The 19,013-nt window shown below is 42.8% G+C and overlaps 1 protein-coding gene across 1 annotated transcript in view; it reads left to right on the plus strand.

Annotated features, from left to right (window-relative positions):
• TBX15 (T-box transcription factor 15) overlaps positions 1-19,013 on the plus strand; it is a 141,944-nt gene that overhangs the window by 92,687 nt on the left and 30,244 nt on the right. The window contains exons 3-6 of the mRNA XM_050921356.1: positions 1,916-2,017; positions 3,309-3,480; positions 3,931-4,098; positions 10,904-10,968. Coding sequence (XP_050777313.1) covers positions 1,916-2,017; positions 3,309-3,480; positions 3,931-4,098; positions 10,904-10,968 — 507 coding nt within the window. The remainder of the gene's footprint in view (positions 1-1,915; positions 2,018-3,308; positions 3,481-3,930; positions 4,099-10,903; positions 10,969-19,013) is intronic.

Genomic DNA, 19,013 nt, shown 5'->3' on the forward strand with positions numbered 1-19,013 from the left:
CCATTGCTTAAAACTTTAAAACTAGGTAAAACAAAGCCCTGGAGAATACACTCTGGAGAGGAATGCATTGTTCATTGGTCTAGATATCCCTTACTAGGTCTCTTCCATCCCAAATTACTCTTATCCTATAAGGAGGAGCTTGCCACCTAATGGAGAAACGGAATTATAATTACTTGTCAGAGTCTGATACTTTCGGGTGCCCCATTACACCAGTCTCACTCTGCTTCACTTAACGTGATGTTTGAGGACAGTTCAGGATGGCAGTGGAATGGTTGGCAAGAGGAAGGCTTTTGGAAATTAAAAATGCTGCCACAGAAGCACCAGTACTGAAATATTCTGAGTTTAACGAAGAACCTACTGTCTCAGACTACGCAAGCTCACATAGGTGGGAGACTGTCCTTCTGCAAGACAGTTGCCTAGTGGCTTATGCTTCCTAATCACAACAGAGCTATTCCCAGTATGCTCAGATGGAACAAAAATGCTTACAAGTGATTTTTGGCTTTGAACATTTTCAGGAATATGTTTATGAGTAGAAATCAGTCAAGACAGAAACAGACCATAAGTCACTGGAATTTATATTACCAAAAAAATATATTACAAAAAGCACTACCTAGACTTCAGAGAATGATTATGAAATGGCAAAAGTTCTCATTAAATGTGAAAAATAGGCCCAATAAAGCAAATTCATATGAGAGATGTGCATTTAAGAGTGCCTATAAACAGCACAGCGAGGCTCTTCAGGAAGGGGAATTGGATGTAAATATGACTTAGGGACTACCACAGTTTCCAGAACTAAAATTGATCTGCTCAATGAAGAGCACGAAGTCTCAACTTTACAGTGGCTTGAAAGGGTAGTGCTAGATGAACAGCCACCAGAAAAAGCCCAGGCATCTTCAAGCATAAAAATCTTTCTGGGGCTATACAGATGGCATTGCTTCATATAACAGGATTCTTTACAAGGGCTTAGTGTCACAACATGCTACAGCATGAAGAAAAAAATGGCTAAGCATAATCCACAGGGCACATCTGGGTACTGAAAAGTGTCAGAAGAGAGTCTGTGACATCTGTTTCTGGCCAGCGATGAATGTTGTCACTGAAGGTAAAGTATCCAAATGAGAAATTTGTAGTTCATATTGGGAACAGAATGCAAAACAATCCCTGAAACCTCAGGAGATTCCTCATTGCCAAAGCTATTTGCATTAGAAAGGAAAGGTTGCCTTTTATCAGTGCACCAATGTTTAATTTTTTGTAAGTTGTTGCACAACAGATTGAAAAGCAATGTAGTAACTCATTGTAAATCACAGTTTGCTTTCCGGGGGATTCTAGCTGGGTTGTAATGGCTCACAATTCATGAGGGGCTCATTTCAGCAATACTTTTTGATATATCAGTTCAAGCACACCATGTCAACTCATTTAACTCTGTATAGTAGGGGCTTAACAGAAAAGTCAGTACAAATAGCAAATAACTTGATAAAAACAGCCTTAGTGGATTCAAGGGATCCAGATTTAGTATTTTTGGATTATTGAAGCATGACTCACAATACTTTATTAGCATTACCAGTTCAAAGACTGATGAGCAGAAGAACAAAAATCTAAATGCCAATATCTAAAAAGATTGGTGAGTCAAAGACAATTAATCCTGAAGTAGCTGTGGAAGAACTATGCACCAGGAAACTAGAACAGAAGAAGGTATCTGGTAGCCTACCAAGATAACAACTATAGCGCTCACACAAGCTGATGTCCTATAACCACCCATAAGTCAGTCCTACAAGCAGGACCTGCATTACAGTCTTCATGTGGCAATATTCTTATGGTTGCTACTGTTGTCAAACAAGATCCCAATGAGTCTCTCAAGCTTTTCTAATAATTCTTGCATTCACCATTTTCTTCTTCATTTCTACTTTTGTTTTTCTAGGAGAATGTTTCCAGCCATGAGAGTGAAAATTACAGGATTAGACCCTCACCAGCAGTATTACATAGCCATGGACATTGTGCCTGTGGATAACAAGAGATACAGGTAAGACTTTCAATGACAAAATGAGGAACACCATGAGAACTAGATTCAGAATACCAAAAGAATGAGAGTCTGGAAAAAACATTCACCACAATACACAAGTGTAAAGGTGCATGTTTCAATCAGAGAGAGATTGAGTCAGATTCCCCAGCTGGTGTAAATCAGCATTGCTTCATTGACATCAGTAGTGCAATGCTGATTTATACTATCTGAGCATCTGATCCATCATACTGAGGGACTCACTGAGTCAGGGGATTAACACATTCCCTCCCTTGCATTTCTGGAGACCAGGATTCAAACCCTGCCTTCTGAATCAAGGAATAATCAGTTTTTCTCTTTTTAGTCTCTATTGGTCTGTGTGCATTTCACAATTAGCCAGGATTAGCAATCACTCACCAAGAGAGCCATGGGATGGGCAATAGCAGGGAGAGCTGCAGGTCAGACTGAGCTATTTGCCGATCTGTATTTAGGATGCAGAACTGGAGTAGCAGGTGACACTGGCACTGATGCTCTCAGGCATTTGAATTTCCATCCAGAGTTGGCACAAAGCAAAAGAAAAAAAATTGTCATCATCTAGTAAATAAAAAATAATAAAATAGAAATGTAAAAATTAAGACTGAATAAACATATGTAAAACTATATGATTGCTTAAATAAATGTGTGTAGATACAGTTTATCCCCTGGTAGCAAAAAGACATATCAGATTTAGTGTAAAGGCTATATTTAGTTGCATATCAACATGTTTTAATGGCTACCAACCAGTGAGAATCATCTTCTCTTTAAGAAAAGAACAAAAAAGTACAAATGCAAAACAAGATTAAAATAGATGATTTAAATCAAGTGTTCTTGCTTGCTGATTTAAAACGTGATTAAAGTCAGTGATTTAAATCACTTTGAGTCAAATCAATCCACCTTGAATGTGTACGCTGAACAGCCCAGTGTGAGAGGTCCCCCCCACCAGGTTTGTCTTCTAGAAATAATGAAGTGCTGGCAGTATTTTCACAGACTTGTATTCCAGCACAGAGAGGGTTAAGGAGCCGGGACAGCACATATGGCAGAACTTTATAGCTGAGAGGAACTGGGAAGGTGGTTTTAATAAAGAATCCCTTGGCCACTCGTTCAGTTCGATTATCTGGTTTGCGTTTGCAAGGTGAAAGGTTGCAGTAAAGCACATTCCCCCTATCTGTGCATGAGGCCTTGGCGCGTGTATGGCAGGGTGGCGGGGAAGGGGCGCTCTGGCAATGTTCCTTCTTCACTGGCTCCTTAGCCATAAAGCTTCACCCCTCTCTCTCAGGTACGTGTATCACAGCTCCAAGTGGATGGTGGCGGGCAATGCTGACTCCCCAGTGCCCCCCAGGGTGTATATCCATCCTGACTCATTGGCTTCTGGCGACACCTGGATGAGGCAGGTTGTCAGTTTTGACAAACTCAAGCTGACCAACAACGAGCTTGATGATCAAGGCCACGTAAGTCAGAAGTTAATCTCAATGCCCCTGCCCCAGCCCGCCCCCCACCATGTCCCAGGGAGAGAGAACGCTTCTCAGCTCTGCTGCTCCAAGCCCAGGGATGCAACCATTCCACACAAAAGCTAGAAAGGTCTCTTGCCCAGCCCCATTGCTTGCACTCTGGGACTTGCCTAACTACACTGATGTATCAACCCTTGTCCCCCAGTCCCAAGGCTCCCTTTGGATAGGAGCTCAGTTTTGTAGGGGGTGGCTGCACATACACACACACCACGGAGGGATCACTGGCTGAATCTCACTCAGTTGTCAGACAAGCGTAAAGACTGTGAGGTTGTATGACCATAGGCTAAGTCTTGGGATTTGTTAGCCTGCCCCCATCCCCATGAAGTAGTTATTGGCCGAGCATAGAAGCCTTGAAGGCAAATCATTTCCCCCTCTCTTCTTTATTTAAAGATAATCCTACATTCAATGCACAAGTACCAGCCTCGAGTTCATGTGATCCGCAAGGACTTCAGCAGTGATCTGTCTCCTACAAAACCAGTCCCTGCAGGTGATGGAGTGAAAACTTTCAACTTCCCTGAAACTGTCTTCACCACAGTGACAGCCTATCAAAACCAGCAGGTAAAGCAGTGTGTGTCCCTGGCACTTATTAACTCCTTCACCTGCAGTGTTTTTCCCTGTATTTATAAAAATAGTAGCATATTCTGTGTCTCTCTGAGAATTAAATCTCTGAGAAAGATAGCTAACAGCGAAGATGTACTTTATGGGCAGTTAAACTATGTCGTCACTGCAAAAAAAGATGGCTACCTATCCTACTGCAAAATCCTAGTGGACACAGGGCATTGTAGTTTTACTCTGAGGTAGCTAGGGGAGGCCAATCATTGTGGGTAGGGGGAAGGAGGATACTGTTGACCTCACCTACCTCCCTTGTAGTAAAAACCACTAGGATTTTACAGTGGGTAAAGCTAACACATTTTAGGGTATGCCTACACTGCAAAACCCATGGCACAGAGTCTCAGAGCCCAGGTCAATTGACTCAGGCTCACGGGACTCGGAATGTGGGGCTAAAAATAGCCATGTAGACATTCCTGCTCAGGCTAGACCCTCACCCCCACCGAGTCTCAGATCCTGGACTTCAGCTTGATCCAGAACATCTACATGGCTATTTTTAGCCCTGCATGAGCCCAAGTCAGTTGACCCAGGCTCTGAGACTCAATGCTGTGAGTTTTTCTTTAGAGTGTAGACATACTCATAGCTATCCCAGGGTAAAAACACACCATTTTTTGGCAGTGAAAACAAAGTCATAGATGAGAAAAAGGGGCCACTGTGCATAGCAGCTCTTAATGGCTTAATACTTTACTTACGAGTGCAGGACCTGGCCACTTTCCACAGGAAGGTAGGTACATGAACTCAGAATACCTTCACAAAAGGACATTGCTATGATGAAATTACGATCTGGAGAACTAGTTATTCCTGGAACAGATAATGCTTTGATTATGGACTGTGTTCCTTCACCCAGACTTTTAAACATTCAGAAATGCCATCTTAGCCTATATTATTTATTTGTGTTGCAGTAGCCATACTGTAGTCATGAACCAGGAGCTGTACAAATACAGAAGCAAAAGACAGTCTCTGCCCCAGAGAGGTTACCATGGAGAGCTGTTTTCATTCACTTGAGTAAATGGGCATTCTAGATGCACTAAGGAAATTATTATAAATAATTTATATAGGATTCCATACCCATTCTAATTAGGAATGACGTCAAAAAGATGTTTTGAAAGGATATGAATTTCTTGAGACTGAAAGGAAAATAAAACAATGGAAGCAGTTGAGATTTTAACCAAGACAGAAAGTTTTGGAGTAGAATGGCCAGTTCTGTATTCCTAAAACACACCCTGATGAAAGTTGGCATTCTTTCTGCAACTACAGAACTCTGGTCTGAATCATTGCCTGAGAGCTGTGGGTTGTGCTTAAAGAGAAGAGTCCAATTGTCCAGAAGTAAAAGGACGAAGAGACAGCTGGTTCAGAAATCTCATACTGATGGCAACTTGGCTTTCTAAAGACTTTACCTTCAGAGGGATGGATTCAGCGGCAGTTTCTACCAGCAGCTCAAGCACATGGCCCATAAGGCAGAAAGTGGAGAGTGGTTTCAATCAAGTGTTTACCGAGTCCCAAAGTGAGAGAGGAGGTGTGGTCAGGTCAGCAGGGTAATGTGCTGATCCCTAAGCTGTAAGTTAAAGCTACCCTTCCCAAGTGGAAATCCCAAGGGAGAGCAGGTGTCAGTGATCCTTATCAGAGTGAATACTCCCAAGGTGCAGGAGGGTCAGCTGGTGCAGGGAAGGAGATGAAAATTACATTAACTGCCGCTACCATTTTGGTTGTGAGGACATATTATGTCACACAACTTGAAAGGGGCTTGGAGCAGTTCTCCTGATTCTGGAAACCTGGGTAGAGCTGAATACGAGTTGAATATGAACTCAGTTCCTGAATGTCCAGGGAAGTCTGAAAGCCACAGAGAGGGGGCACACACTGGGAACAGAAGCAGGGGCGGTAGAACAGTGCCGGGATAAAAATGTCAGTGTTAATGCAAATTCTCAGCATTTATCACAGCCTTGTGAGGTAAGATGTCATAACAGACAAAGTTGTATGCAGTGTGCCAATATCATGGTGGTCACGTTATATATCATAAGCCAGCATCATAAACTAGAATGACAACATAAACCAGCTTGAAAGGAAAAATCTGATATTGTAGCCTGACTTGAAAGGAAAATATGGTTTGCAGTTTGCTGCTACAGATTGCAGGGATGAAAGAAGTTGTCTTAAATCAAGAATGGTAATGAAAAGATGTTTCTCATCTTAGATATTTTGCAGACAATAACATTGTAACCTCAAGCTTTAGGAATCGCTCCTCTTTTCAATATAGTCAGATTTATATGTTAAAGTGAACAACCTTGAAATAAGTGACAATATCATCTCAAAACAATTCAAATGAGTTTGTCACATTTAATTAATTAATTATTCCAAAATGTTTATACAGCACCATAGAACTTTATGAAACATAGGACACACACCCTTCTGCAAAGAACGTACAACCTTGACATGTTTTCATTCCATCTGAAAATTGTCTATGTTGGGAAATCTAAAAAAGGGAAGCGGAGGCCTGGAGAAAACTTCAGAATATAAATTTCCCATTATAAGATTGGCTATTTTCCTTTCATTCCCAAATCCCTCCTCAAATCCCACTCCTTCTTTGAAGCCTTCCAGCTGCAAGGTGATGCATGTGGTGTACGATTCTGGATAGATTAAAAAGACGGATGCCAGGTCCACAGTCACTCTATTTAGATGGTAAGTGTCAATACAGTTAATGGTTAATGTAGGATTAAGATAGTATAGGGTGATCATATTTCTCAAAGTGAAAACGAGACACTGCAAGGAGCTGGTCCCAGCTGATCATCTGAGATCCCCCACCTCTTCGTGAGGCTGGCCCGATCCGCTTGGCCAAGCCTCATCGCTTGTCCCCCCCAATATTCCTCTGCACCCCATTGGGGGGCACGCACCACTTTTTTGGTAAGAGCAAACAGGATAAATACCCCATTCAGCCAAAAGAGTCAGGATGTCTGGGACAGGGCTTAAAAAGGGGACTTTCCCAGCCAAAACAGGATGTATGGTCACCCTAAGATAGTGCTGTGAGGTGTAGGAGGAGATAGGTTCAGTTCCTAACTGGTTCTAGGGTACATTGGTGGCTTATGTGTCTCCTTCTCACTTATGGTGAGAGATCATTGATTCAAATTCCAGTCAGGCCTTAGCCTTACCATTAATAATTGTTGGACCTGTAAGGGGGTGGACTCATCCCTGCAGCGCCTTCTGCTGGTCATCTCAGGGAATTAGCTCTTCCAGCGTCCTGGAGCACCCCCTGCAGTCTGGTGATCCACCTTACCACTGGCCTTCGCGTCCCTCCCAGATCCAGTGCCCTGGTATCTGGGGTGCTGCCCCCTGGCAGTAACCCCTCAGTCTTAGGGTCTCCCCTCCCCAGGGAACCCCCACCCTCTATCCTCACCTTGCCTCAGTATACAGCTACTGCCAGTCACCATCTAGCCCCACTCCCTGTGGCAGACTGCAGTATCAACCTACTCATCACTGGAAAGGTTGAATTTGGACCTGCTGCCTCTCTCTATACTGGGCTGCCCTGGTACTAGTCTTAGGCCCCCAGCTAGGCCCCCAGCCTGGGAGTTTTCCTAGGCCAGAACTCTCGAGCTCCTCTAGCCTACCCCCAAACCCGCTCCACTCCCAGTACCCTGCTCAGCTCCCTAGCAGCCAAGTCCTTTTCTCTCTACAAGCAGAGAAAGACTCCAGAGCTTCTAGACAAATTAAAGGATAGGGCCAAAAGAAACCTTATGAGGTTCAACAAGGACTAGAGCAGAGTCCTGCACTTAGGATGGAAGAATCCCATGCACTGCTACAGACTAGGGACTGAGTGGCTAGGCAGCAGTTCTGCAGAAAAGAATCTAGGGTTACAGTGTACAAGAAGCTGGATATGAGTTGACAGTGTGCCCTTGTTGCGAAGAAGGCTAACGGCATTTTGGGCTGTATAAGTAGGGGCATTGCCAGCAGATCGAGGGACATGATCATTTCCCTCTGTTTGACATTGGTGAGGCCTCATCTAGAGTACAGTGTCCAGTTTTGGGCCCCACACTACAAGAAGGATGTGAAAAAATTGGAAAGAGTCCAGCGGAGGGCAACAAAAATGATTAGGGAGCTGGGGCACATGACTTATGGGTAGAGGCTGAGGGATTGTTTAGTCTGCAGAAGAGAAGAATGAGGGGGGATTTGATAGCTGCTTTCAAATACCTGAAAGGGGGTCCCAAAGAGGATGGATCTAGACTGTTCTCAGTGGTAGCAGATGACAGAACAAGGAATAATGGTCTCAAGTTGCAGTGGGGGAGATTTCGGTTGGATATTAGGAAAAAAATTTTCACTAGGAGGGTGGTGAAGCACTGGAAGGGAGAGAGAGTCCAGAGCTTCTGGCTTCCCTGGCCTTCTTATAAGGCCCAGTTAGTCTGTTGGGGCATGGCCCCAGCTGCAGCCACTTCCCCCAGTCAGCCAGGGTTTTACTCCCTTCCCCAGCCCCTGCCCTCTGCAAGGCTTTTCCAACCCCTTCAGGGCTGGAGCGGGTGCTCACCTGGCTACAGGACCTTTGGCTTTTTTCCTGGGTGAAGTTCTATGCCCTGTGCTATGCAGGAGGTCAGATTAGATTCTCATAATGACTCCTTCGGGCCTTATAATTTAAGGATCTATACTGTTTTATTTAATATTTTACCCACTTTTGATTATGAGCCTTTTGGATGTGTCACATTGCGGGGTGCAATCCAGTCCAGTGAGGTTCTGTCACTGCTTGCCCTAAGACCTGGAATCCTCACAATGCTTTGCTGTTGTAGCTCCCAATCATGGCTGCTGAAAAACAACTTACCAGCATGCAGGTCACACCCTGAGTGTCTGTGTATAGCTGCAGCCCTGATCCAGCAGCCTGTCAACAACACTCCAGTCACACGCTAGCTTCCACCAGACTTGGTTACTACTTGCTGGGTGACCCCAACGACTCCCATTCCTAGATTTTCCCCAAAAAACATGTGTTCTCCAGGTTCCAGCCCTCTTCTGGGCAGTTCATATATTAAAGGTCCATTGCTCCTGTAAAGGGTCAATATTCAACCATTTACTACTTTAACTGGGGTTACCAAACAGTTCAGTTTAAACACAGCACCAGATTAGTTCAGATTAAAAATAAAACAAGTTTATTTAACTACAAGGAGATAGGTTTTATGTGAGTACAAATATAATGTATTAAAGTTAGAAATGGTTACAAAAAATAAAGGTAAAATGTTTCTTAGTAGCTCAAACTTAAGCTACGCTTGGTTCAAGGTAAAATCCTTACCACAGGCTCCCAGCAACATGGTTGACCAAATTTGCAGGTCAGGCTTTCCCCACAAAATCAAAAGGCTGGTTCCTTTGTCTTGTTAGTTGAAAGAAGAGATAACCTGGGGTGTTTTGCCCCTCACTTTTGTAGTCCAGTCACCCTTTGAAATGCATTTTCCTGAGGTTACCCTTAGATAAAGCTTACTCCAGCTGTGAGGATGGAGAAATGGGGTCTTGTGGTGAAAGGGGTTTCGTGTTGTTATTTGCTAAAATGAACATCAATCTGTTCCTGCCCCCCTTTCGTTGCCAAGCAGTGGTCACTTGACAGGTGATTAACAATCACCTTTGATGACACCTGGCTAGAGGCATCAACCTGTTCTTTGTCTTTGAGAAACCGGCATTTCTACTATCCAGACTTATCTGGTAAACACATTTGTAGTCATAATTTCAGCTTATGTTTATAACTCTTAATATGCATTTCATACATACATTACACAAGAATATTGATTATCGGTGTGTTGTTAGTTTTAAATGATGCTTCACAAGGCATATTTTACACACAGATTATTACATGAATTATACGGGTGAATACAGGGGTGAATACTAGGTCTCTGATATTTGACTCCTCCAGTCTATTGTACGGTGCCATGTACATTATAGCAGTGTATATGTAACAATAAAGTCCTAAAGTGGGACACAAACTTGAATAATGTCTAAAATATTCTGATTAATGACTTTGAGGTAGGGACCAGAGAGCTGGTTTAGAAACCAGCTGTACCTTATCCCCTTGAACCTTCACCATCTGACACTTGAACTCACACCAAAGCTTTTTCTGAGGTCTGAAAATGTGCAGGTAAGTTCTGTCATTTTCATTTTCAACCAAGATGGGAAATGCTCAAAACACTGTGCAGGAGGCAGTGATCTTCAGGAGACAGTGTCAGAAAACGCAGTCTATTCTTGTGATTTTCCGGCCTAATTTTGCACAATGAAAGAGTCAGTTTCATCCCTATTATTGAAATCAGTGGAATGGAGTTAAACAAGGTTGACTATGGATCAAAGAGCCATATTCAGCAGCAGTAATTCTAGTGTGGCCATGTTTGACTCTGGGGTGCAGTTGGTTTATTATATGTATATACTCTGCAACCCCAAGATATCTCTATTCTGAAACAATTATCAAACACAAACAGGACGGTTGCTATCAGAATGGCTAGGGGAACTAACTAACCCAACTTTGAGTAGTTATGAATCACCAACCACCAGGAAGCAGAGCTAACAACAGACTCCTTCAGGCTGGGACCATCTTGGGTTTTGCAGTCCTGCCTAATGCCTGGAGGCTGTACTCTGTGCTTTGCTGTTGCCTTTTCTCCTTAACATTGTTTGAGAAGTTAGTAAGTAGAAAATAAAAAGTATGTTGGGTGAATAGAGGCAGCATATATTGGGGCATTTAGGGTAGTTTAGTTGCTCTAAAAATAAAAATCTTCAAATAACTCCTAATTCTCAGCTCCTTCCTTTTCAGATTACTCGACTAAAAATTGACCGAAACCCTTTTGCTAAAGGATTCAGAGATTCTGGGAGGAACAGGTAAGAAGATCTCATTTATCTTTCCTACTATTTAGCTCATTTTTTCCTTGTACCCCTTACACTCTCTTTTTTATCCTTTTTAAGTCCCAGGAAAGCACTTTGTTTGGTAATTCAGTTTTACAGCAGAAGAAAGTCGCTGTAAATCTGTTAGTCTTTAAGGTGCCACCAGATTCCTCGTTGTTTTTGTGGATACAGACTGACACGGCTACCCCCGATACTTGCTGTAAACTAGTTACCACAGAACTTTGCAGTGGCTGTTTTAATTTGCTTAAACACACTCACTATATACTGCTGGCATCAGTAGAAAACACAGATTAAACATTTCTCCTCACAAGTCAGTTGTTCCATTTTGTTGCTTTTCAGTGTATGTATTTCAGTTTGTCAGTATTTTCCAGATAATGTGGTGCCCAGAAGTCAATGCAATGTTCTAGGCATTGTTACACACGATCCCTATAAAGAGAGATAGATATCATCTCCCTGCTTCATGACATTATGCCCCAAAATGCAATTGTTTATTTTGCCGATTTATCATATTTTAAACTCGTGTCTAATTTGCTGTCCATTATCACCTCATTGCCTTTTTCAGCACTACTACTTCCAAGAGCGCTTCCTTCCATTTTGTTTATGTGCTTCACATTATTTTTCATGACCTATATTAGCACTGAATTTTTCCAAGTCAGTTCTTCTTTTTTCATTATCTGGTCATGTATCAAATCTCTTTAGATACTGTTGTATTATTTTTCTATTCTCTCTGAAGTTTGCAACTATTCTCAGTTTAGTATTATCTACTGATTTAATTGCTGTGGTCTTTGCTGTCTCTTCTAAGTCATATATAACTGTTATTTACTACTTCCGTAGTACCATAATATATATAGGGCTTTCCATAATTAATAAAGATATAGCAAAAATATTGTTGTTTTTTTCAAAAATAGATGGTAAAATTGTTAGAGGCATGGAGAGATTTTTATACGAAGATAGACTAAAAAAGTTTGGGACTGTAAATTTAGAAATAAGAATTAGAAGAGACATGATGGAGGCATGCAAAATAATAAATATTAGCGAGACAGTAAACTAAGTGGTTCTGTCTACTCTTTCTCATACTTAGAGTTGGTGGGAAACCAGAATTTCCATTCAGTGGGAAATTCCAAAACACTGGGGGAAAGAAACTTCAGAATTGGAATGACAAGCCAAAACTTCAAAATTTCCTGTAGAACAAAAATTCCAAAAGGTTTTGCTTTGGAACCATTGCAGTATTTCATTTCAGTAATGTCAGTTCATTTTGTTTAGACTCTTATATCAAAATATTAACTAAAGTATAAAATTATACGATTTAGAAAAATATTAACATTAATATTTTTCTATAAAATCAAAACAAAATCAAAATGTGAAAATTGAAACAAAACATGTTTACCTATTAAAATGTTTCAATGTTATCAAAATAAAACAAGAAAGTCAAAATAAAATGTTTTGACTTTTTCCTGTTAAAAATTTCATCAAAATATCCCTGTGAAATACTTTGATTTTCAATGAAATTGCATTTTTCAATTGTAGAATGCTTAACAGAACAGTATCTCACCAGCACTACCTCAGTGAAATGGAAAGGCAATAAGTTAAAACCCTGTAAAGGAAATACTTTGTATACAAAGCATGATTTATCTGTGAAATTCATTATTACGAGTTATCACTCAGGCCAAGAACTTAGTAGGACTCCATCCACAGTTATGATAGATGGTGCGGACAACACTGTCTATAATTAACGTTGCTTAACACGTCATTATACGAGTAAAGACTTGTCAGAGTTTGGCAGCTAAAATCTTTGACAATTCCATTTACTCTAAATATGCTCTAGCTGAAGGCTCCAGGGGCTGAACAGAGCGTTCCCTGTAATTGCTGCTGCTAGCTGCTGTAGGCCTCCATGGGGCTGGGTAGTAGAACTGAGAACAGGGAGATTGTCTCTCTGGTGCTTTCAGAGCTTCTTCTGCTGATAGCCAGGCAGTAAGAGTGAAGAAACAGTCTGACTTGAATGCAAAAGGGACAAGAGCTGGACTCGGGGCCTGGGGGGAGAGTGGAGAGGTGTCATAACCTATTCCCAGATTTGGACCTTAGCGTCCAAAATATGGGGGTTAGCATGAAAACCTCCAAGCTTAGTTACCAGCTTGGACCTGGTAAAGCTGCCACCACCCAAAAAATTAGAGTGTTTTGGGGCACTCTAGTCCCCCCAAAAACCTTCCCTGGGGACCCGAAGACCCAAATCCCTTGAGTCTCACAACAAAGGAAAATAAACCTTTTCCCTTCCCCCCTCCAGGTGCTCCTGGAGAGATACACAGAAGCAAGCTCCGTGAATTTAAACAGAGGGATTTCACCCTCTCTATTTCCAGTCCTGGAAACAGAAGTACTTCCCTCTTCACCCAGAGGGTATGCAAAGTCAGGCTAGTAAATCTAACACACACAGATTTGCACCTGACTTCTTCCTCCCACCAATTCCCTGGTGAGCACAGACTCAATTCCCTGGAGTCCCCCACTAAAGAAAAACTCCAACAGGTCTTAAAGAGAAAGCTTTATGTAACAAGAAAAAAAATACATAAAAATGGTCTCTCTGTATTAAGGTGACAAATACAGGGTCAATTGCTTAAAAGAAATATGAATAAACAGCCTTATTCAAAAAGAATACAATTCAAAGCACTCCAGCAACTACACACATGTAAATACAAAAAAACCAAACCTATCTTTGTACTCACAACTTGGAAACAGAAGATTAGAAAGGCAGGAAACAGAAATCCTCTCATAGCCGAGAGAGAGACAGATTTAAGACAAAGAACTCAGACACAAACTTCCCTCCACCCAGATTTTAAAAAAGTCTTGTTTCCTGATTGGTCCTCTGGTCAGGTGTTTCAGGTTACTTCTTTCCAGGTGAAAGAGACATTAACCCTTAGCTATCTGTTTATGGCAAGAGGGTAGATTGAGAAAAAGGAATCTGAGAGGGAGACTGAGAATGGGACCTGGCAGTGTGTGTGGGAAGCCTGGGATTGACTGGGAAAGGAGGCTGGGACTGGGAGCCAGGTGTGGGGGGAAACAGGGATGGAAGGGGAAGAGCCAGTAAGGGGGAAAGGAGCCTGAGATTAGATGAGAATTCAGTGAGAAGAGACTGGGACTGGATGGGCAAGGAGACAGGGACAAGGAATGTAGGGTGGGGACTTGGATTTAGATCCTGATCATGAAGGAGACTGAGATCAGATGAGGAACCCAAGCCTGGAAAAACTGGACAAGGAGACTGGGACAAAGACTCTAGGGAGGAGACTCCAGTCTCACGAGGAAGTGGCAGGGACCAGGACTCTGGAGGGGAAGACTGAGACTGAATGAGGAGCCCAGAGTGGGGAATATATGGGACTTCCTGGGCAAGGAGACTTGGACAATGAGTCTGGGAGTCAGAAGGGAATGGAACTGAGAGCTGGGGACAAGGGAAGAGACAGGACTGGGACAGGAACAGGCTGGAGGAAGTAGGGGCAGCAGAGGTCAGGCTCAGAGGGAAGCAGGGGCAGAAAGATTTCTGAACGCTGGAGCACGCTGGTCCCTGAATCTGTACCTCTGTGGGTATGCATATCCTCCATGTGCCCAGAGTTAGAATTCTTGAAAGCAGCGTCTGTTGGTCCATATGTGCATCTTTGCTCTCCTTATGCATCCAGCTGAGAACATAAATATCAGAGTGGTCTGACTGCCTCTCCAGTTCCTTCTTACTGCCTGATGGCCTGGGTTGGAAACTCCAGCATCTGGACCTTCATCAGTATATCTGTATCTGTATCTATATCTATCTAATAATTTAGAATATTTTACTCTACAGTTTTAGCTAAGTTAGATAGTTAGATAGACTCCCCATCCCAGGGAACTCCCACCCCATTATGGGTATTCAATTAGAATCTCAAACTTCAAAATCTCTGCTTCTTGCCCATGCTCCTTCTCGGTCAGCAATAACAATCCCTACACTGCCTCAAGTAAGTGCCTGTTGCAGCAGGGCGCAGTATCTGCTCTTTCTCCATTTGAACTTGTGAGGGGCAGGAACTTTGTTTCAAAAATCACCTCATGGAGAAAGCCATGAGGCCATGGTTGGACCCACACCAAGGGACCTCTGTGTACATTGGCCGAACTCAGAAAAGAGTGTGCCTTCTGCCATGAGGTCTGACTTGGGAACAAGGGAATTTACTCCCATAGATCCCCTGTCAGGATCTTGTCAGGAAGGCATGAGAGCAGATCCTGCTCTAAGCCATCTTCAAAGAAATCAGATCCAACCCTGCCTAAGTCAGGGAAGTCTTCCCATTCAGCCCATGAGGACTTGAAATGTCCTATGTTCCAGGACCATGACAAGGAAGCGTACCATTCCAGGGCTCTGTTGGTGCTGGATCACACATTGTCAGCAATGATGCCTGTGGTACCAGTTAAACCTAAGTGCTGGGAACTGATGGCACTGACAAAAGGTGACCATTGGAAGCTTTGATTGCCAATGGTACTGGCACTGCCTTGTCTGATAGTGGTGCATAAATTCCCTGGTTCCGTCAGTTCAGACGGACAGGAACCCTTTCACTCCAGGAAAAACAGAAACATACGCTACACCAGGCAACATTTTTGGTCTCCCTGGTCCTGAACCTGCAATGCTAACAGGTCCTTCCCTCACCAGGGAGATCTTGACTCCAGATGACCATAAGCAGTTCCAGGAACTGTTGCATAGGGTGGCAGAAGAGCTACAGATATCCCTAGAGGAAGTCCAGGATCTACAGTATAAATTCCTGGACATCCTACAACCTTCCAGATCCAGCCAAATAGTTCTTTCTGTTATTGAAGCCATATTAGAACCAGCTAGAACAGTCTGCTGCCACAGAGAGATCTAGACACCAACATCCTAGATCTGTTCTGGTTGACAAGGAAGCTAAACACTTAGATTTATTGGTAAGGAAAGTCTTCACATCTATTAGCCTGCAGTTCAGAATATTAACAAGTGGTGTTGGCTAAGTATGATTACCTGAGCTATTCTGAGTTCATGGATTTTATCAACAAGTTTCTGCAACAAAATAGAGCTTAATTCAAGGGTTTCTTTGAGGAAAGCAAATTTGTAACCAGAACATTTCTATAATTAGTGGTAGATGCAGGAAATATATCATCAAGATCAATGTCAATGTCCATTTGATATGCCTTGAATCATGGCTTCATGCTTCAGGGGTTCCCAGGGAGGTCCAGGGCGGTGCAGAATGCCTTGGAGCATCTGCCCTTTGATGAAACCTATCTTTTAAAGCAAAAGACAGATGTGTCCTTATATACCCTAAAGGAGTCCAGGGTCACCCTCTGCTCCCTGGGAATATATACTCCTCTTCCAAAGAAAATCCCACAAGCAGTCTAAAAGCCTAGACCGATGGCTCAATAATTTTACCAGCAGCAGCCTTACGAACCACCCCGTAAGAGACAAAGAGGTCAAAGGTCATTTTTCTCTGCATCTTCTACAGCAACATCATCATCTCAATCCTAACCCCAAATTTAACAATATTTTTAACGAGCGTTTGAGAACTGCACCAATAATGCTACCATCTACCAATTCCAACACATCCTTTGAGGTGGTGTGGATTCATCTCACACTCTTTTCCCACAACTGGTGTGCAATAACAAGACAAGTGGGTATGCAATCAAATTCTCTTCCTTGCCCCTCCAAAACCCTCATCTCCACCCCTTTTCAGGGGCCATTCTCATGAGGAGATTCTCAAACAAGAAGTAGAATCTCTCTTCCTGCAAGGCCCAGTAGTGTGGATACATCTTCAACACCAGGGGAAGAGTTTTTACTCAACTTCCTAGTAACCAAAAAGAAAGGCAGCTGGAGACCCATTCTCAATCTCCATCATCTCAACTGACTTATGTGCAAGCTGAAATTTTGCATGGTCACACTGGCATCTATAATCCCATCCCTGGAAAAGGACATGTTGTTTACAGCTCTTGATATGAAGAGCACATACTTTCAGGTGAACATTCGCCTCACTCACAACATTTTCTGTTTCCTGGTGAGTCTGGACCATTTTCAGCACAGAGTACTCCCATTTGACTTTGCAACTGCCCCTGGGGTCTTTACCAAGGTTGTTTGTTGGTAGTAGCTGCCCATTTCATGTGAGGGGGGCTGCACTCTCTTCCACTGTCTCCACAACTGGCTTCTCATTGCCAAAACACATCAAGAAGCCTACAAGTCTACACGTTAATGCTTCAGCTCCTGTCTTCCCTAGGGATCAGTGTAAACTTGGAAAAGTCTGTCCTCACTCCTACAGAGCCTATATACTTCATCAGACTGACCCTAGATTCAGTCTCTGCAAGAGCTTTTCTACCAATGGACAGATTCCAAGTGATGGACAATTTCATAGATCAGGTCACGCACAACCCTTGAGCCCCAATCAGAACTTGTCTTTCAATCCTGGAACATATGGCTTCATGCTCTTACATTTTGTCATTTGCCAGACTCCATCCTGGATGCCTGGAGGCATGGCTTCAAACAATGTTTGCAAATACAAGCACATCATATCTACTGTGGTAGAAAAATCCCCATCAAGTATGTGTGGGCATTCCGTTCCTCTCCCCCTCACCAGACAGGATGATCATCACAGCTACCTCCCTCCTGGGCTGTGGAGCCCACATGGACAGACACGGGGCACTCGGATGCCCTGAAAGGAATTGGAATTGCAGGCTGTCTGAGAGGTTTGCCAAGCCTTTCTCCTATTCATATAACGATGCCAGATACCTATAATGTTAGACAATATGACAACTCTCCTTGACATCAACAAACAGGGAGCAGCAAGATATATTTCCCTGTGTGCAAAAGCAGTCATCTTATGGAATTGGTGCCTCAGGAATCAAATCACCCTATCAGCAGTTTATTCTCCAGGGACTCAAAAAATGTTGGTCGACATCCTCAGCAGACACTTTACTATGGATCACGAGTGGGTTATAAATAAATCAGTAGTGAGCAGTATTTTTGCTCAGTGGGGAACACTTTCCAGGGATCTGTTCACTTCTCATACAGGAAGTGCAAAATATACTGCTACACAGGAGCCCTAGGATGTCACTCTCAGGGTGATGCCCTCCTTCTTCTGTGGTCTGACCATCTGAACTTTGCCTTCCCTCTCTTGCCACTTCTACCTCAGGTCTTACGGAAAATTTGTCAGGACAAGACACAAGTCATTCTCATCGCCCCCAATTGGTCCAGACAATTTTGGTTCCCAAGTTTCCAAAATGAGGCAATGGGGTGTGTGTGTGTCATTTTTGGAAAAAACACTGTGTGATCATGTAATTAAAAACTGTATCATAAAAAATACGTATGCACCGGGTTGCAGATTACGATGGTATAGGCACTCTTAATTCTGGCATTTCCTAACTTTTAAGTGCTTGACTTTGCAATCTTAATATCCTTTGAATGTAGATTTTAGTTAATAATAGTATATAGGGTAAATGTGCTGGTGATTGTGGGGAGACAAACATCTTGTTGGCCTACCAGGATCACTAGTATGATTTGATATGCCATTTCCTATGTTCTCATCTCACATTAGGTTTAGGGAAAGTGAGCTAACACCACCCTGTTTAGATCAGAGATTCCCATCTCAGGACACATATACCAGTTCTGATATTTCAGGAATGCAACTGTTTTCCTGGTCTCCTCTCTTAATGACGAGTGTCTGTCCTTTGTCCTGTTGCTTCATGCCTCTGCTTAGTGGAGATTGAGTTGCTCACAGTGGCAAGAATGAGGTTTGGCACAGTTCATAGCTGAATGGGAAATTGAGGGCAATGATGAGGTCTTAGTCTGGTGAATTTGGACCGTGTGCTGAAAAGGTTGGGAACTACTGCATCTTGTGGCTCTGACTTAAGGAAGGTCAAGAAATTGTAACATGACTGCAGCTGTGGGTAGAACTCATAACGCTCTCTGCTGATGTAAAGAGGAATTAAAATCTTTAAGGTATTACACATCAAAGACAGTAGCCTGAAGTTTTAAAGAAGAGGCAGGGGAAGGTATCTGAGAGCACATATAACAT

The sequence above is a fragment of the Gopherus flavomarginatus genome, chromosome 1 (assembly GCF_025201925.1).
Source record: "Gopherus flavomarginatus isolate rGopFla2 chromosome 1, rGopFla2.mat.asm, whole genome shotgun sequence".
In the NCBI taxonomy this organism is placed as follows: Eukaryota; Metazoa; Chordata; order Testudines; family Testudinidae; genus Gopherus; species Gopherus flavomarginatus.